A 20,487-nucleotide genomic window follows, 5' to 3' on the forward strand; every position below is an offset into this window, starting at 1 on the left:
CTGCTGCACTGACCGGCATTGAAAGGGATGATTTGCAAAATATGTTTTAGAAAGTAATTTAATTACCGACCACCAGTATGGAATCCTGAAAAATGTCTCAACCCAAATGTTGGGTGTCTAGAAGGTAAGTGCCAATCTGGATATTTGTAATGCGGCCAATGTGATATGTGGATTGATTATACTAAACCACACAACAGCCTTATACCGACGCTCCAGAACCTGGGAATATAGAATATATACACTATATGCAGATGGGAGAACTGGCTAAAAAACAGGGAACTGGTGTAAATAGTTTTTTTTTTTATAACAAACAATGGCCTTGTGGATGGGACTGAGTAAAGTGTCAGCCTTTGCTATTGACACCACTATGCAGGATAATAAACTGACCTCGATATTACAATGCCATTACAAGCCTACAGCCTGCAGTGATCCTCAACCTACTGAACGGCCGCACAGCCAGCTCTTCCCTCTCCTAGTGTATCCTCACCCACCCCCTGCAGACTGTGAGCCCTCGCGGGCAGGGTCCTCCCTCCTCATGTACTCGTGTGCCTTGTTATCTGCTCATGTTTAATGTATTTGTCTATATTTGCCCCGTATTCACATGTAAAGCGCCATGGAATAAATGGCGCTATAAAAATGTATAATAATAAAATAATTATTATACATTTCTATAGCCGCATTTATTCCATGGCGCTTTACATGTGAAAGGGGCGAATATAGACAAATACAATAGACCTGAGTAACACAAGGCGCACAGGAGCACAGAGGGAGGGAGGACCCGGCCTTATTTATAGAGGGGAAACATCTACAATACGGAATCCAGTTTGCGGCACATTATAAAAATCAAATAAAAAAAAAAAAGCGGCAACACCTCCCGCTGTCACCTTCCACTGATCCCAGAGCGCTGGGCCCTAGTGCCGCCAGACTCCAGTGGTCTCCTGGTAATAGGCGCAGATGAGCTGTTAACTCTTTCAGCGCTTAGCGATATTTTCAGCAGTTTCTCATTGTTCTGTTCAAAATGTTCTAATGAAATAACGCAGCGGTCACTCCCCGGACCACAGGCTCCTGATCAATGATGAGCTCACAATCACTGATCTATGTCTGGGTCTGAATCCCACTGGTTTATCGCAGCCGGAGCTACAAGAGCAAAGCACAGTACGGAGGGTGTATAGCGCTATACAGGGGTATAATATGGATTTATACAGCACTATATGGGGGTATATAGCACTATATGGAGTATACAGCAGGATATGGGGGTATAAAGGAGGAGATGCAGCACAATAGAAGGGTATACAGCAAGATATGGAGGTTATACGGCAATATATGGGGTATAAAGGAGGATATGAAGGGTACATAGCATTATATTATGAAGTATACAGCAGGATATGGAGGGTATAAAGGAGGCTATGGAGGAGATACAGCACAATATAGCGGTATACAACAAGATATGGAGGTTATACGGCAATATATTGGGGTATACAGTAGGATATGGGGTATACACATATAGTTCTGTATCTGTGATTTCTCGGTCTCACGCCGCCATTGTTCCGAGCAGGAGGTCACCGGGGAGGACTCAGGTCTGTGACTAGATGTAACGTCCTCGCGATAAAAGCGGGAAAATGACAGGAAAAAGTGCGGGAAATTCAAAATCCCCAACAGTTCTGTGCTCCGCCCACATGTGAGGAGAAGCCGCGGCTCCTGCTGCTGGGGGAGGGGCTGGTGATCGCCCGGTGCCCGGATGGCTGCAGTCTGCTCTGCGGGAGCTGGAAACATCGGATACTAAAGGGTTAACACCAAGCGTCTGCGGGGAAGTGACCCTGTGGGCGGAGCCATAGCCCTACTGAGTGCTGATTGGCTGAGCGCTGAATATGAAATTCCCGCCCAACGGCTGATAGTTTCTCCCGCTCTTTGTTCTCCTCAGTAACACGTGGTGCAGAGCGCTGTATGGAGGGAGGGAAATGATATATGGCCGTATACAGCACTATATGGAGGGTGTATGGTACTATTTGGGCATAGACCGCGTCACATGGAGGAATACAGCACGATATGCAGTGTATGAGGCATTATATCCTGGCACACAGCACTATATGGGGTGTGACACTATCTGGCGATATATAGCACCATAGATGAGGTATTCAGCACTATATGGCCATATACAGCACAATATTAATGCTGAGGGCGGACACAGCGCTATTTCCAGGGTATATAGGGATATTCTTCACTATATGTGGACATAGTCATAGAGAAGGGGGAATGGGAGAGAGTCCGCTCACCCCAGTGGCAGCACGGAGAAGCCTGGAACCAGCAGAGGCAAAACAGAGGAACGAAAATCCAGTGAGGCCGGAGGTACAGTATGTACAATAAAATCCACATGTATGATAGAAAGATGAATGAGAAGTGCCCGACAGATCCAGTGTGACCGAGTCCTGCGCCTTCCAGCTCTTCGGGGCCTCAGTCAGGTCACTTATCTTGGGTCTCAGTCACACTGGATCTGTCGGGCACTTTTAATACAATTTTCTACAATAAATTTGGATGTTATCGTACATAGCTGCTGCCTCGATGGTTTTTCGTTCTATATGTGGGAAAAACACTATTTTGATGTACACATCAGTATATGGAGGGTTTCAGCACTATACGTATGTATACGGCACAATGTGGAGAGTATAAAACACTACACGGACGTATACAGAACTATATGTTGGTATATAGCCCAATACTGAGGTTCAGAGCAGTATACGAGCTGATAGAGCACTATATGGAGATATGTGCAGTATATGATCTATAGCTAGACCACTATATGGAGCTGTGATACAGACAAGGAGCCTCACCTAAGAAATAAGCAGCAGCTGCCCCGTCCTTCTCCCACAAAGGCTTTATTTCATAGCCACCACCTTGTCCCGGCAGAGCTGTGTGATCAGTGTCCGAGTCCCCCCACCGATCCCATCAGCACCATTGTAGTTTTTATAATAATAATATTTTTTATTTATATAGCGCCAACATATTCCGCAGCACTTTACAATAAGCGGGGACATGTACAGACAATAAATTCAGTATAAGTTAAGACAATTTAAACCAGTGCCATTAGGGGTGAGGTCCCTGCTCGCAAGCTGACAATCTACAAGGAAATGGGGGGACACAATAGGTGAAAAGTGCTCGTTATTTCAGATCTGGCAATTATAATAAACAGGGATTTTCATATAAAGCTGCATGATCCGGTCATCAGCCCGTGTGTTTAAGTGCAGTAGTCAAGTATCAAGTGCAGTTATGTGCATGGAGGGTGTGGAGACAGATGAATAGTAGGGGGCAGATTATAGGTTTTTACTGTAAACGATAACTATAACTCTGTACGTAACCCCCTTTCTCATGTACAGCACCATGGAATTATTGGTGCTATATAAATAAATAATAATATTAGGGCAGAGCATTCGTGTTACTGACAGGTGAGCATTTCCCTGTCACATCCTATGTCTAGATGTGGGGCGCTATGTGAGGATTGGGGGGATCTAGGGTGATGATGAGGGGGCTCCACTATACAGCGCAGTGTACGGGGATATGGAAGTACAGCGCCATCAGAGGCCGCTGCTGCAGAAGCCTCGTGTAGACATGATGTGACCCTTCCTGCATTATCGCAGCCTGTGACCAGTGTGGGAACCGTGGAGACCCAGCAGCACTTCATGGAGGAGGGAACAAGGAGATTTCTGGGAGTTCTGCTGACTGAGCTTCTCCTGCATAATGATTGGATGCAGACAACCAATGGAGTGTAGGGGGCGTGTTTCACATAAACCAATGAGAACGATCACATGAGTATAAATACCCTGCTCTTGTTGCTCTCATCATTATATCTGTGTTCCTTCATCTCTGCAGACAGAGCTATGGCCAGAACTAAGCAGACCGCCCGTAAATCCACCGGAGGGAAAGCTCCCCGCAAGCAGCTGGCCACTAAGGCTGCCAGGAAGAGCGCTCCTGCCACTGGTGGAGTGAAGAAGCCGCACCGCTACCGTCCAGGAACAGTCGCTCTCCGGGAGATCCGCCGTTACCAGAAGTCCACCGAGCTGCTGATCCGTAAGCTTCCCTTCCAGCGCCTGGTGAGGGAGATCGCCCAGGACTTCAAGACTGATCTGCGCTTCCAGAGCTCGGCAGTCATGGCCCTACAGGAGGCCAGCGAGGCTTATCTGGTGGGACTGTTCGAGGACACCAACCTGTGCGCCATCCATGCCAAGAGGGTCACTATCATGCCCAAAGACATCCAGCTGGCCCGCAGGATTCGTGGGGAGAGAGCTTAGATCTGTCCCGGGCACCAAAGACAACACAACGGCTCTTCTCAGAGCCACCAAATCCTCCCACTAAGGAGCCAATTCCTAAACTTTCCAGATCTTTTATTTTCTTTTGTTTGCGAGATTCACTGCTGGTAATCAAATTTTAGTTTATAATTTATCATATGCCTAAAGAGCAAAAAGGGTTAATGTAACATGAATATAAAGTGCAGAGATGCAATTATCTTATGAAATCTTTCTAGATGCAGTTACCCAGGGACTTGTTATTTAGCGCTCCTCACTTTGTCCTGACGCCTCATGGCACATGAATAAAGGGGTTACTGCTTAACTCTAATCTGACACTGCCTGTGGGCGGAGCCATGGTGCTGATTGGCTGAGCACTGAATTTGAAATTCCCACACTATGGCTGATAGTTTCTCCCTCTTTGTTCTCAGTGTAACACATGGCGGCTCTCGGGCTGTAAGTGAATATGTAATATATTCAGCACTAAAGCACGGTGCACTACACTATTTGGGGGCTAAACTGCATCATATTGCTGTAGAGATCTATATGGAGGTATATAGTAATAGAGTAATTAGCATAGAAAGTTTTATACGGGGGTATAACACAAATTGTATTTATATAGCACTAACATATTTAGCAGCACTTTACAGAGTAAAAGTTCCAGGCGTGCAGTCCTGCTCACAATCTATAAGGAAATAGGATACAATAAGTAGAACGTGCTCATCATGTGCAGTCCGGCCATCATAATAAATTGGGTTTTTCATATAAAGCTGCATGATCCGGTAATCAATCAGTATCTGCAACTACAGTTACCAAGTGCTATTGGGTATATGGAGACCAATAAGAGGGACTTGTGGCACCCCAGGAGTTCGGGTACCACAGTATTGTTGCCTTCCTCTCGGGTAGTGTAGTGCTTTGCCTGGAGACAAGAGGGATCCTTTTGGCAGGTAATCTCACACACAGCACCTTCTGAATCCAGGCCAGGAGGGGGAGCTCAAAACCCGCTTTTAGGGCAGCTTCCCTGAATAAAGAGTCAGTTCAGTCTGGAGCAAACAGGAAAGGAGCAGAGGAGAGATTGAGGGCTCAAGGAGGCCCCTAAGAGAGCGCAGAAACCAGGCATCGGGAGCCCAAGGTTGTGGATAGCCGTAAGGTCCACAGCAGACCCGGAGGCCATAGGACTATAAGTATACTTCCCCTACCATACCTGAGGCAAAGCAGCAGACAGCCTGGAGTCACCGTGTCAGAGACCCCCAAGAGTACAGCTCAAGCTGCCTGCCGTGCAGGTTCTGTCCCAGGACAGGAGAAAGAAAGGAGGTTTGCCAGCAAACCACAGGTAGCAAGGTACTAGAAACCCAGCATAGAGGAAGGCTCCCAACCTGACCTGCTAAGGGGACCCCTTCTGTACCTGTTGCCGGTACCCTAGACTGAGGCCTACTACAACTCCAGTAAACCAGGTAAAGACTGCAACCCACCATCCCTGCCATACACCTTGGGAGCCCTGGGGACCCCACTTCACCTATGGGAAGCGTCACCATCTTGCTGCAACACCACCCCTTTAAAAGAACCCCTTTAAGCAGCGTTGGTCCCCTCTGACCGAAAGCCAAAGGTGGCTTCACAAATAGACTTTATTAAACCCTTTAAAGACTTTCCCCTTTTTGTTGAGTCCCAGGGCCACGGATCGGGTCACAGACACTGTGACATCCCCTTTAAGAGCAACTGGACCTGGTACCGAGTATCCCCATTGCCCTGGTGGGCGACTCAGACTAAGGAAAAATTAGAAAAGGGAGGGCAGAGTTAGATTAATTAAATATTATGCCTGTATAAAGAGATATTGGCAAATCACATAATTCTGAGTAGTGCATTCCAGGAAACTGGCACAGCACAAGAGAAGTCCTGGATAACAGTGGGAGATTCGGATTATGGAGGATATTAACATTAAAACAGAGCAGGAGTAGGGTGAAAAGGTAGACAGCTTTATATGGAGGGGTAGAGGGCACTATATCAGGTGTTCCACACTCTGATTTTATTCACAATGGATTGCATCAGGTCAGTCAGTGAAAAATATGATTAAGAAGGAGAGAACATCAGGTTAGAAACGTACAATATTCCTCCTCCTCAGATCATATTCTCACTCATGAACAAGGTTTAATCCACTTTGAATAAACAATTTTGAATCTCAGTACTTCTCAGATTGCTGGAACATTAATCTGTGGGTCGCTTCTGTTTCTCCCGTGGCTGCTGATGGCAAATGTGAGGTGAACTGATTTTTTTTCTACCACTAGATTATTGTTGTGTACTCACCATAGAAGAAGAATGTATAAAACCATATGGGCATATATAGCACTACAAGATGGAGGCTCGATTCTATCGCATCGGGAGGGCTGTAGTGTCACGATGAGGGCAGGCATGCGGCGCTATTGTTACCTAATGGCATCTTGTGATGATAATCTAATGACTTTTGCATCAGGGGACTCATGTGCTTGGCATCTATGCTTATATGCATTGTTTTTGTCCCATTGATGCTCTTGCACTTCAAGAGTCTCATTTGCCCTTTGTTGTCTTCGACGTTGTGCCTTTGCTGCTTTCCTTTCATTGTCATTGGCGCACTTTTTAGGAGGAGCCATGTTGCCGTTGGTATTTGCTTTTCAAAGGGGTTTTCCAACTAACAAAAGTTCATTTGAAAAATTGTGTCTGACTGTGTACTGAACATACCACAGCTCCTGGGCAGGGGAGGAAGCAAAAGACAATACTGACATTACAGCAGGAGATCGCCGGGGATACATTTTGTGAGGTAAAATATTTTTTAAAAAGTCAGTGAAATATTTTACCTCACAAAATGAATCCTCTGTGATCCCCTGCTGTAATGTCAGTATTGTCGTTTGCTTCCTCCCCTGCCCAGGAGATGTGTTATGCTCCGTACACGGTCAGACAGACAATTTTTAAAATTAACTTTAGTTCGTGGGAAAACTCCTTTAATGTGACCGGCTTCCTCTGCCTGTAGACACGTCGCGCATCTGCTGCCGGTATCAGCAGAATGATTCGCATAATTCGCGCAGGTGCAGTAAATCAGACCGCTGCCATCTTTGTGCAAACAGATAGTGGCGGTCACATTAAGGCTATGTGCACACGTTCAGGATTTTTTTGCAGAAAGTTCTGCAAGAAATCCGCATGTTTTTTTGTGGATTTTCCAATGCAATAATATAGTGGGAAATCCGCAAAATTAATGAACATGCTGCGTTTTTTTCACGGAAAAAAATGCATCATTTGCACAAAAATTGCAGAATGCATTCTAAATGATGAGATGCATAATGTATGCGTTTTTATAGCGAAAAAACGCAAAAAAAAAATCTGCTACGTGTGCACACAGCCTAAATTTGCGCATGCGCTCCTCCTGTACAAAGATGGCAGCAGTCAGTGAATCATTTGGTAGATCCTGGCGGTGGCATGTTTGCAACGGTGTTCCGCTGGTGGTACCATGCAACTGGCTGCGTGAGTGTGTGGTGCGACAGTTTTCCACTGGTGGTATCAGGCAATAGGTTGGTACCAGCAGCAGTTTACCTATTGAGGCACAGGAACATCATGGGGATCGTCCCTGGAAACATTTCTGACTCCAAGGTCACAGCTGCGCATTGTGAATAATTTTCCTACGGCTGTCCTGCGGGCAGGGGTCCTAGTGGCATAGGGAGGTCTGGCGATGACCCGCTGGTGGTACTGCGCAAGGGCCTGGTACTACCAGTGGGTGCCATATTGGAATAGTACCCATCACTTGGCTATTCCAATATGGCGGTCGGCGTGGTGGATTGTGGGATTTCTCCAGACAGAAGTGGATGACAATTTAAGGTAATTATATAGATAGATATGGGACGTATTCAACAAAATGTATGGACAGATGATATACAGTACTATATGGGGGATATTCCTTAGAATATTGATGGTATACAGCAGTATTTTGTAGTTTACAGCTTTTCATGGGCAGAGGGTGCAAGCTTTAAGCACAATATGGAATGTTTACTTAAAAAAATCCCATCGCTATCTGTTGGCATCATCTACATTAGTATTTGTAAAAAAAAAAAAAATCACAGCAGAGATCAGCAGCGTCAGCTCTAGTGGTGACGGTGTGGGTGGCTCTTAGAAGAGCCTTTGTGTTGTGTGGATAGATGGGATCAGTGTCGCTCACTTGCTCTTCTTGCTGCTCTCGGTCTTCTTGGGCAGCAGCACGGCCTGGATGTTGGGCAGGACGCCCCCCTGGGCGATGGTCACCCCACCCAGCAGCCTGTTCAGCTCCTCGTCATTGCGCACGGCCAGCTGCAGGTGTCGGGGGATGATGCGGGTCTTCTTGTTGTCCCGGGCGGCATTGCCGGCTAATTCCAGGATCTCTGCGGTCAGATACTCCAGCACAGCGGCCAGATAGACTGGAGCACCGGCGCCCACCCTCTCAGCATAGTTACCCTTGCGGAGAAGTCTGTGCACACGACCAACCGGGAACTGCAGTCCTGCTCGGGATGAGCGGGTCTTGGCTTTAGCACGGGCCTTCCCGCCTTGTTTGCCGCGTCCAGACATCACTGCACTTAGTTATCAGCAGATAGAGAACTCTATTGTGTGGTGAGTATGCCGCCTCCTGCGCCTTTTATAACCTGCTGCTGCCCCGCCTCCTCTCCTGCCATTGGCTGAATGTGAAGCCACTAATGCAAACAAGACTTGTGGAAACACCAATGAGCTGCAGAGGGCGGAGATCATGACGCTTACATTGGTCACATGACATTCTCATCCAATAGAACAGTGATCTGACAGCATTGCTCATTTGCATGGCCGGTCTATAAATACGGCCGCTCTGGGAGGAGCAGGATCATTATTTTCTTTTCCAGTGAAGAGAACATTCTGCTATCATCATGCCTGATCCTGCCAAGTCTGCACCAGCAGCCAAGAAGGGCTCCAAGAAAGCTGTGACCAAGACTCAGAAGAAGGATGGTAAGAAGCGGAGGAAGACCAGGAAGGAGAGCTATGCCATCTATGTGTACAAGGTGCTGAAGCAGGTCCACCCTGACACCGGCATCTCCTCCAAGGCCATGGGCATCATGAACTCCTTTGTCAATGACATCTTTGAGCGCATTGCAGGGGAAGCCTCCCGCCTGGCTCACTACAACAAGCGCTCCACCATCACCTCCCGGGAGATCCAGACCGCTGTGCGCCTGCTGCTGCCCGGAGAGCTGGCCAAGCACGCTGTGTCTGAGGGCACCAAGGCCGTCACCAAGTACACCAGCGCCAAGTGATCTGCTCCGTGCTCTGCACCCACAACCCAAAGGCTCTTCTAAGAGCCACCCACCCCGTCTACATCAGAGCTGTGGCTGCGTGCCTGTGTCCTGCTGGCACTGACCGGCATTTTAAGGGATGACCTGTAAAATATATTGTAGAAATTGACTACCAGCATGTTGGATTTCTATGTGAAGGTAAGTGCTATTCTAGATGTTGGTCATGGGGCTTATGTGATTTAGCTGGACTTTGCAAAGGCATCCGATACTGAACCACACAACAGCCTTGTACAGAAGCAGGGACTAGGAACATTGCAGATGGAAGTAGAACTGGTTGTAAATGGTGCATCCTCTAAATATGATCTGTACCAGGAGCACTGGGGATTGCAAGGATCTGGAAGGACCAATTCTCATTACTCTTTCCCATCCAGAAGGTCATTAAGAGATTAAAGCTTAAGCCAACAGAACAGGAGAAGGACTTGGGTGTTCCAGTTACAAGTAATGTGAACTGCAGTACTTGGTGTCAGGCAGCAGCTGCAGAAGGAAACAAGATTTTAAGTTTGAGGTTCCATATTATAAAAATATTAGGATGTTAAAGGCGACAAGCCGATTAACGTGATGGAGGCTTTAGATCAGTCCTCTCTCACTGAGCCCATTTTCTCATGAAACGGTCCTGGTGCCCCCTGCCTGGACTGTTCTGCTGGTAATGGATGAGCTGTTAACTTTCAGTGCTCAGCTGCATTTTCAGTAGTTTCTCATCCTTTTGTGATCAGCGCTCTCTGTACGTCCTGATATTACTCACCTTTCTCTCCCCAGACCGGTGGAGGCTCCTGATCTATGATGAACTAAAGATTGATCTATTTCTAGGTCTGAACCTCACATTGTCATTAATGGAGAAAGCGATCACTTGTTTATCGCAGCAGGAGCTACATGAGCAAAGAACCGTATGGCTCTATACAGCAATATATGGGTGTCTTGCACTATATGGAGGAATACAGTAGTATAGAACAGTATATGGGGGTATAAGGCTCAATATAAAGGGGGTACATCACTATTTTGTGGTATTCAGGAGGGTATATAACAGGGATATACAGTAGGATATGGAAGGTATACATCACTATGGGGTATATTGAATGATATGGTGGGTATATAGCACTATATGGAGGTATATATATATATATATAGTATATTTCACCTTATAGTATAATCTGGAGGTATGCAGCAGGATATGGAGGGTAAATACTTGTAAATGGGGAGCATTATTATTACTTTATTGGGGTATACAGTACTACTTGGTTTATACAGCACTGTATTGGGAGTATACAACAATATATGGAGTTAACAGAACAAGCGTTTAGGGGTAAAGAGCACTATATGGGGGTTATATGGAGAGTATTTGGCACTCTGAAAATATACAGCACTATATGGGTAGTATACAGCATAAGGGTATGTTTCCACGGTCAGTGGACGCTGCGTCCAAATGTTACAGCATAGTGGATGGAATTTTATGAAATCCCATCTCCGCTATGCGTGCAGGGACACCCGGTGCTCAGTCTCCGCAAGATAAATATCACCATCCAATGTATAAGGATGCGGTGATTACACATGGTTCATTGAACACATGCTGAATCGCCGTATGTACAAAAGCCGGCAGCGCTTTGGATGGAGCTGCATCCAAAGCGCTGGCAATACTGACCGTGGAAACACCTTTACAAGGAGGGGAATAAACATCACTGTGAAAGGTAGTCATTACTATGGGGATATTAAGCACTAAATAGAAATGTATACTATGGTATATAGCAGTATATTATGAGGATTTACAGATGTATATAGCAGTTTATGGAGTATATAGAAACATCTGTAGGGTATACATCAGTAAGGTAATGCAGCGCTATATGGTGAGGATTTACAGATGTATACAGGTCCTTCTCAAAAAATTAGCATATAGTGTTAAATTTCATTATTTACCATAATGTAATGATTACAATTAAACTTTCATATATTATAGATTCATTATCCACCAACTGAAATTTGTCAGGTCTTTTATTGTTTTAATACTGATGATTTTGGCATACAACTCCTGATAACCCCAAAAACCTGTCTCAATAAATTAGCATATCAAGAAAAGGTTCTCTAAACGACCTATTACCCTAATCTTCTGAATCAACTAATTAACTCTAAACACATGCAAAAGATACCTGAGGCTTATATAAACTCCCTGCCGGGTTCATTACTCAAAACCCCCATCATGGGTAAGACTAGCGACCTGACAGATGTCAAGAAGGCCATCATTGACACCCTCAAGCAAGAGGGTAAGACCCAGAAAGAAATTTCTCAACAAATAGGCTGTTCCCAGAGTGCTGTATCAAGGCACCTCAATGGTAAGTCTGTTGGAAGGAAACAATGTGGCAGAAAACGCTGTACAACGAGAAGAGGAGACCGGACCCTGAGGAAGATTGTGGAGAAGGACCGATTCCAGACCTTGGGGAACCTGAGGAAGCAGTGGACTGAGTCTGGTGTGGAAACATCCAGAGCCACCGTGCACAGGCGTGTGCAGGAAATGGGCTACAGGTGCCGCATTCCCCAGGTAAAGCCACTATTGAACCATAAACAGCGGCAGAGGCGCCTGACCTGGGCTACAGAGAAGCAGCACTGGACTGTTGCTAAGTGGTCCCAAGTACTTTTTTCTGATGAAAGCAAATTTTGCATGTCATTCGGAAATCAAGGTGCCAGAGTCTGGAGGAAGACTGGGGAGAAGGAAATGCCAAAATGCCTGAAGTCCAGTGTCAAGTACCCACAGTCAGTGATGGTGTGGGGTGCCATGTCAGCTGCTGGTGTTGGTCCACTGTGTTTCATCAAGGGCAGGGTCAATGCTTTATGGTGATGAAGATTTCATTTTTTCAGCACGACCTGGCACCTGCTCACAGTGCCAAAACCACTGGTAAATGGTTTACTGACCATGGTATTACTGTGCTCAATTGGCCTGCCAACTCTCCTGACCTGAACCCCATAGAGAATCTGTGGGATATTGTGAAGAGAAAGTTGAGAGACGCAAGACCCAACACTCTGGATGAGCTTAAGGCCGCTATTGAAGCATCCTGGGCCTCTATAACATCTCAGCAGTGTCACAGGCTGATTGCCTCCATGCCACGCCGCATTGAAGCAGTCATTTCTGCCAAAGGATTCCCGACCAAGTATTGAGTGCATAACTGAACATTATTATTTGATGGTTTTTTTGTTTGTTATTAAAAAACACTTTTATTTGATTGGATGGGTGAAATATGCTAATTTATTGAGACAGGTTTTTTGGGTTATCAGGAGTTGTATGCCAAAATCATCAGTATTAAAACAATAAAAGACCTGACAAATTTCAGTTGGTGGATAATGAATCTATAATATATGAAAGTTTAATTATAATCATTACATTATGGTAAATAATGAAATTTAACACTATATGCTAATTTTTTGAGAAGGACCTGTATGTTGGTGTACAGAAGTATGAGGGGCATATACACCACTATATGAGGGTATATAGCATTATATGGGGGGGATACACAGGGTATAAAGTACTATATTGTTGTATACTCTAGACTGTGAGCCCTCGCGGGCAGGGTCCTCCCTCCTTATGTACTCGTGTGCCTTGTTATCTGCTCATGTTTAATGTATTTGTCTATATTTGCCCTGTATTCACATGTAAAGCGCCATGGAATAAATGGCGCTATAAAAATGTATAATAATAATAATAATAAAATATGGAGGTTATTTAGCACTATATGGGGTATATATGGGGTCAGAAGGATAAGGATGGTACATAGCACTATATGATGGTATACAGCAGGATATGGAGAGTATGTAGTACGATATATAGTCTGCAGCGTGCATCATAGAAGTGTGAGCTATGAATTAATCCAGAATTTAATATGATGTATACGGTCTGTTCCCTGCCATCATTCCACTCTAATCAGTGTGTCCATTTATCTATTCCTTCTACAGGTATGTGACCTATCTTTCCACACTGACTTTTCCTACCTCTGCTACTTGCAACCACTTGGTACGTGACCCAACTTGCTATGCTTTTCAACTAACCCCTGCCATACCCTCAATATTATTTATGACCTTGTTTACTGTGCCATGATCATCCTGCATCAGGCTCACTCTTAATTATCTGACCAAGATGAGCACAGACCTCTCCCCTCTGTTTCACACCTGAATGCACTTTCTACCAAATATATTGCAAACAATATGTCTGCCCAGTGCACCATACGTGTGGAGCTATGAATTAATCCAGAATTGAACTAGAAAGGAACTGAAGGCAACTGGATACATAGTCATTGTAAACAATGTTTTTCTTTTCACTCTCACCCTTACCCCTATAATCCTTCACTTTCTACTAACCCCCTAATCCCTACATCTAGTAAGGAACTAGTCAGCTCTCCATTCATTCTCCCTATCCATCTCACCAGTTCCTCAACATACAATCCTCTGTCTCCAAACACAGCCCTCTCCTGCTCACTGCCGGTGATATTTCTCCAAATCCTGGTCCTTGTCACCACAACCCCACAGTCACCTCCCTAACCTTATACTCTTCAACTTAAAGTAAATGGCTGCTCACTCTCCCCAGTCCCACAAGCTCGCTGCTTCAGGGTAATCCTTAACTTTGATCTCTCCTTCAAACCACATATCCAAGCCCTTTCCACTTCCTGCCGACTTCAACTCAAAAATATTTCCCAGATCTGTACATACCTCAATCAAGAATCTGCAAAAACCCTAGTCCATGCCCCCATCATCTCCCGCCTTGGCTACTGCAACCTCTTACTTTGTGTTCTCCCTTCAAACACTCTCCTGCCCCTTCAATCTATTCTAAACTCTCTTGCCTGACTAATCCACTTATACCCCCGCTATTCCTTGGCCTCTCCCCTCTGTCAATCCCTTCACTGGCCCCCCCATTACCCAGAGACTCCATTTCAAAACCCTAACCATAGCATACAAAGCCATCCACAACCTGTCTCCTTGTCTCCCAGTACTTACCTGCATGCAACCTCAGATCCTCACAAGATCTCCTTCTCTACTCCCCTGTTCCAACAATCGTATACAAGATTTCTCCACGCATCCCCCTTACTCGGGTATTCTCTACTCCAACATATCAGATTCTTGCCTACCGTGGAAACATTCAAAAGGAACTTGAATATTACCTCTTCCCACAAGCCTGCAACCTGCAGTAACCACCGATCCACTACATGACCAGCTCTGCCCTCACCTATCCCTTTGTAGATTGTGGGCCCTCGCTCCTCCTGTACCAGTCGTGACGTTTATTAAGATTATTGTACTTTTTATTATCCATACCCCTTTGCTCCCCTGACCAGTGATTTCTCTGTCTCACAGTCATTAATAGTGTTGAGCATTCCGATACCGCAAGTATCGGGTATCGGCCGATATTTGCGGTATCGGAATTCCGATACTGAATTCCGATACTTCCCGCGTATCGGATACCGGAATCGGAAGTTCCCAGAATTCAAATTGAACGCAGCAGCCAATGAGGAATGAATGAAAGTGTGGGCACATCCTGTTTAGCATGGTGGGCATGTAAGTACTGGCAAGGCTGGGATTGGCTGCTGAAATGATGTCACTCTGCACTATAAAAAAGCGCTGCCGCCATTTTGCGCTCACTCTGCTGTGATTTCAGTTAGGGACAGGACGCTGTGTTCTAACTGAGGGCCAGTCGAGCTAGCTAATTGCTTTATTTTCCTTTCCAAAGGCTAATTTAGCAAAACGCTGTGTGTTCTTCACTGTTCACCTTGCTCTTGCCTTGCAGCGCTGTTTTAACAGCGTTCTGCAAGGTCTCTGTGTGTGTGTGTGTGTGTGTGCAGCTCACTCTGTAGTCTGTGTGCAGCCATATACCCGGTTGTATTCAGCTCAGGGGGGGTTCACACTGCCTCACACAGTTGTTCTTTTTTGCTCTTAGTGCAGCCTGCTGCACATTTTTTCTCAAATTTCCTATTAGTGTTTTTCCACCAGTCTCCAGCTCTATTGTGGAAAAACACTACATAGGATAACCTAGAGGGGGGTTTTTGGGCCTTGCAGCGCCGTTTACGGCTGTCTGCACGGTCTCCGTGTGAGCCCAGCTCGCCCTGTAGTCTGTGTGCAGCCATAGCCGGTTGGATTCAGCTCAGGGTTCGTTACTGGCTCATACCTTGAGAAAAATTTTCCTTTTTTTCAAATAGTGCAGCCTGTTTAAAATTTGAAAAAAAAAATTCCTATTAGTGTCTTTCCACTCGTATCCAGCTAAATAGTGGAAAAACACTATATAGGATAACCTAGAGGAGGGTTTTTTGGCCTTGCAGCGCCGTTTACGGCTGTCTGCACGGTCTCCGTGTGAGCCCAGCTCGCCCTGTAGTCTGTGTGCAGCCATAGCCGGTTGGATTCAGCTCAGGGTTCGTTACTGGCTCATACCTTGAGAAAAATTTTCCTTTTTTTCAAATAGTGCAGCCTGTTTAAAATCTGAAAAAAAAAATTCCTATTAGTGTCTTTCCACTCGTATCCAGCTAAATAGTGGAAAAACACTATATAGGATAACCGAGAGGAGGGTTTTTTGGCCTTGCAGCGCCGTTTACGGCTGTCTGCACGGTCTCCGTGTGAGCCCAGCTCGCCCTGTAGTCTGTGTGCAGCCATAGCCGGTTGGATTCAGCTCAGGGTTCGTTACTGGCTCATACCTTGAGAAAAATTTTCCTTTTTTTCAAATAGTGCAGCCTGTTTAAAATTTGAAAAAAAAAATTCCTATTAGTGTCTTTCCACTCGTATCCAGCTAAATAGTGGAAAAACACTATATAGGATAACCTAGAGGAGGGTTTTTTGGCCTTGCAGCGCCGTTTACGGCTGTCTGCACGGTCTCTGTGTGAGCGCAGCTCGCCCTGTAGTCTGTGTGCAGCCATAGCCGGTTGGATTCAGCTCAGGGTGCGTTACTGCCTCATACCTTGAAAAACAATTTCCTTTTTTTCAAATAGTGCAGCCAGTTTAAAATTTGAAAAAAAAAATTCCTATTAGTGTCTTTCCACTCGTATCCAGCTAAATAGTGGAAAAACACTATATAGGATAACCGAGAGGAGGGTTTCTTGGCCTTGCAGCGCCGTTTACGGCTGTCTGCACGGTCTCCGTGTGATTTAAACTAGCTCTGTAGCCCGATCTGCACCAAAAAAAAGGTTAAGTTCACCAAACACAACTTACACTTGTGTAGGCCACATTTGAAAAATAATAAAGTTTAGTCCACAATTTACAACATTAGTGTTTCTTACACCTGTTAGGAGGAGCATTACAGGAATAAGCACACTAAGGCCTTAGTACTTTTCTGCTTATCTTTATCTGTCAACCAAGATGAAGAGGGCAGGGAGTAAGGCACGTGGGCGTGGGCGCGGAGCAGGGAGAGGAGCAGGGAGAGGACGTGGTGATTCTGTGCCTGCTGCGGGCGCCGGTGACTCGTCGTCACTCAGTTTCAGCAGGGAACAGTCCTTCATGCGCAGCTTTGTCGGAGAGCGCCGTGCACCGCTGCTGCGTGAAGACCAAATTGAAGCCGTTGTCGGGTGGATGGCAGCTAACGCCTCGGCATCGACTTCAGTTAGTGCCACATCCTCTCAGGCACAGAGCACTGGAGAGCAGCCATCTGTCTCTTCACCACCTGCCAAATTGGCCAGGCAGTCAGAGAGCCCAGGACAGGAGCCGTCTCTACTTCTGTTCTCTGAATCTCTTGGCTTGGAAACAGGGGGCCAGCCAAGCAGCATTGGAGAAATGGAAGAAGAGGCAGTGTGCAGTGATGCCCAACACCTTTTTCTCTCTGACTCTGAAGAGGCAGGTGGGCCAGTGCCTCCGGTGACCACAGCGCAGTACGCATCTGATGATGAAACTCAGGTGCCGCTTTCTCGTGCGTACTGTGCTGCTGAGACTACCCAGGAGGAGCAGTTGGTGGCAGAGGGTAGTGGAGATGATGAGGTCCTTGACCCATCGTGGCGTGAGGAACAGGAAGGTGGTGGGAGCAGCTCAGAGGAAGAGCTTCCTCTTACGGGCCAAAGAGGGAGAGGGAGGGGGAAGACTGCGGAGCCTGTAGCCTCCACTTTGGCACCCGTTAGGAGCCTGTCTCTTTCCAAAGCCAAAAAGGGCGCTCCCAAGACTTGCAGTGCCTGGTCCTTTTTTGACACAGTTGCAGATGACATTTGTTTTGTCAAATGCAAGCTGTGTCATCATAAAGTAAAAAGAGGGAAAAATGTCAGCAACCTCAATACCACAAATATGTGGAAACATGTGCGGACCAGGCACGCGGTGGAGTTACAGAAACACACTGAAGATGTAGGCCAACCAACAGCGGCAGCTACCACCTCTTCAGCTCGTGTTGCCTCTTCCTCCAGCTCACGCACAGCTGGTTTGGCTTCCTCCCAGAGACCTTGTGTAATTCCACCCACAGCACCACCTTCCCAGTCATCCTCACACTCCCAGTCTACTCTACAGCCATCGGTAGTACAGGCATGGGAGAAAAGGCGGGCATTCTCGGCCAACCACCCCCGAGCACAGGCTCTGAATGCAGGCATTGCCAAACTGTTGTCCCTGGAAATGCTCTCGTTCAGGCTGGTGGAGACTGACAGCTTCCGTGACTTGATGGCATTGGCAGTCCCACAGTACAAGGTGCCCAGCCGCTTTTACTTCAGCAGGCAGGCTGTCCCTGCCCTGCACAGGCATGTTGAGGCAAACATAAAACATGCGCTACTGAACGCCGTCAGTAGCAAGGTCCACCTCACCACCGATGCGTGGACCAGTCAGCATGGACAGGGGCGATATGTTTCCCTCACTGCCCATTGGGTTAATGTTGTTGAGCCAGGTACAGATCGTGCGAGTGGCGCAGGACGTGTCCTGCCCACTCCAAGGATTGCAGGAATCCAGTCTGTACGCATCGACTCCTCCTCTTACACCAGTTCCTCTGATTCCTCTCTGCAGGATCCGTCACAGTCCACCCCCACATGGACCCGTGAACGTTTACCTATGACCGACATGAGCACAGCCGTGGCCAAACGTCAGCAGGCCGTCTTGAAACTAGTTTCATTGGGGCATCGAAGCCACACAGCGCAGGAGCTCTGGAATGCTATAAAGCAGGAGAGCGATGTGTGGTTACTGCCAGCGAATCTCCAGCCAGGCATGGTAGTGTGTGACAATGGCCGAAATCTGGTGGCAGCTTTGGCCCTTGGCAACCTCACTCACATCCCATGTCTGGCACATGTGCTCAATTTGGTTGTGCAGAGTTTTCTGAGGGACTATCCGGATCTTGATGCCCTGCTGCACAAGGTCCGCCTAGAGTGTGCTCACTTGCGGCGTTCCAGCTTGGCCAGATCCCGCATTGCTGCTCTGCAGCGCCGATTCCGCCTTCCGGAACACCGCATCATATGTGACCTACCTACCCGGTGGAATTCCACGTTACATATGTTGGAGCGGTTGTGTGAGCAGCAGCAAGCAGTTATGGAGTACCAGCTGCATCAGGCGCAAAGAAGTCGCAGTCAGCGCCGATCAGACTTCACAACCACAGAGTGGGCCACTATGAAGGACGTCTGCCAGGTTTTGCGTCCTTTTGATTATTCCACGCGGATGGCAAGTGCAGATGATGCACTAGTCAGCATGACTGTCCCCCTTATCTGCCTGCTTCAGCAAACTTTGCAAGGGTTAAGGGATGATGTGGTGGAAGAGGTGGAGGATGAGGAGTCACCTTTTCCATCAGCTTCTGGAGAGTCAGCGCCACGTGGTTCCTCACAAAGGGGTACGCAGGGGCCAATTTGTGAGGAGGATGAGGAGGAGTCAATGGAGGAGGAAGAGCTCCGTCCAAAGGAGGGAGCGACACAATTGTCCAGTGGTCAGTGTGTACAGCGAGGGTGGGGTGATGACGAGCGGGCAGAGATCATGTCTCAAGCAGGGGACAGCGTTTCTGGGCCGGTTGGCACTCTGCAGCACATGGTGGATTTCATGCTGCAGTGCCTGAGAAACGACCGCCGCATCGACCACATTCTCAACATGCCTGATTATTGGGTGTTCACCCTCCTCGATCCTCGCTACCGGGACAACGTCCAAAACCTCATCCCTGCGTTGACCCGGGAGCGTAAATTGCGGGAGTACCACGACACACTGGTGAATTCCATCATCTTCTCCTGTCCAACTGAGAGGAGTGCTGCTAGTGCTTTACAAAGCAGCTCAGTGCGTCGAGGCAGTGGGGGAGGCTCTGCCCAAAGAGGGAGCAGAAGCAGTGCCTCTGCCCAAGGCAAGCCCAGTATGGCACAACTCTGGCACACTTTTGTGTGCCCGCCCCAAATGTCTACACCATCACCGGCGGCTCCAGTCAGCAGGAGGCAACGGTTCCGTCAGATGGTGACAGACTACATGGCTTGCCCTCTTACTGTACTCCCAGACGGCTCTTCCCCGTTCAAGTTTTGGGTCTCTAAGCTGGATACATGGCCAGAGCTAAGCCAGTATGCATTGGAGGTGCTGGCTTGCCCTGCGGCTAGTGTCTTATCGGAACGTGTCTTTAGTGCCGCAGGTGGTGTACTAACAGACCGTCGCATGCGACTATCCTCCGATAACGTTGACCGGCTTACTTTCCTGAAAATGAACCAGGCCTGGATCTCGCAGGAATTTGCCACTCCTCTGCCTGATTAAGTAATTGGGTGTCATCCAGGTCTCCTGCTGTGTTCATCTTTCTACCACCTGAACTGCTATTCCTGGGCTCCAACACCGCCAGTTGCGGCTCAGAAGTGCAGGCTGCACAGTAAAAACATACGACCCAGTGTTATTGGGTTTCAGTAACGTCAGCTGATCCCCAGCTGTGTAGCCGGCAATGTGTCCTGCGACCGCCACGCTGGCACAACAACCTAAATGTAAGGGAACCTGTCCCCCCCCCCCCCCGTCGTTTGTTACTGAAAGAGCCATCTTGTGCAGCAGTA

The 20,487-nt window shown here is 47.1% G+C and overlaps 3 protein-coding genes across 3 annotated transcripts; 2 read left to right on the forward strand and 1 right to left on the reverse strand.

The window, feature by feature from the left end:
* Positions 1–16: 16 nt before the first annotated feature.
* Positions 17–4,335, forward strand: LOC138673854 (histone H3). The gene is made up of 2 exons (XM_069761888.1): positions 17–124; positions 3,865–4,335. Exon 2 carries the CDS (start codon positions 3,873–3,875, stop codon positions 4,281–4,283), a length of 411 nt encoding a protein of 136 aa, XP_069617989.1. The 5' UTR covers positions 17–124; positions 3,865–3,872; the 3' UTR covers positions 4,284–4,335.
* Positions 4,336–8,414: 4,079 nt separating this feature from the next.
* On the reverse strand, positions 8,415–8,872 carry LOC138673855 (histone H2A type 1-like). The gene has a single exon (XM_069761889.1). It carries the CDS (start codon positions 8,835–8,837, stop codon positions 8,451–8,453), a length of 387 nt encoding a protein of 128 aa, XP_069617990.1. The 5' UTR covers positions 8,838–8,872; the 3' UTR covers positions 8,415–8,450.
* Positions 8,873–9,126: 254 nt separating this feature from the next.
* LOC138673856 (histone H2B) lies at positions 9,127–9,609 on the forward strand. The gene has a single exon (XM_069761890.1). It carries the CDS (start codon positions 9,167–9,169, stop codon positions 9,545–9,547), a length of 381 nt encoding a protein of 126 aa, XP_069617991.1. The 5' UTR covers positions 9,127–9,166; the 3' UTR covers positions 9,548–9,609.
* The last annotated feature ends 10,878 nt before the right edge of the window (positions 9,610–20,487 follow it).

Source organism: Ranitomeya imitator, chromosome 4, assembly GCF_032444005.1.
Source record: "Ranitomeya imitator isolate aRanImi1 chromosome 4, aRanImi1.pri, whole genome shotgun sequence".
In the NCBI taxonomy this organism is placed as follows: Eukaryota; Metazoa; Chordata; class Amphibia; order Anura; family Dendrobatidae; genus Ranitomeya; species Ranitomeya imitator.

What these genes read in the sequence shown, in the direction of transcription:
- LOC138673854 (XM_069761888.1), top strand. Translation starts at nt 3,873, where the DNA reads ATGGCCAGAACTAAGCAGACCGCCCGTAAATCCACCGGAGGGAAAGCT.
- LOC138673856 (XM_069761890.1), top strand. Translation starts at nt 9,167, where the DNA reads ATGCCTGATCCTGCCAAGTCTGCACCAGCAGCCAAGAAGGGCTCCAAG.
- LOC138673855 (XM_069761889.1), bottom strand. Translation starts at nt 8,837, where the DNA reads ATGTCTGGACGCGGCAAACAAGGCGGGAAGGCCCGTGCTAAAGCCAAG.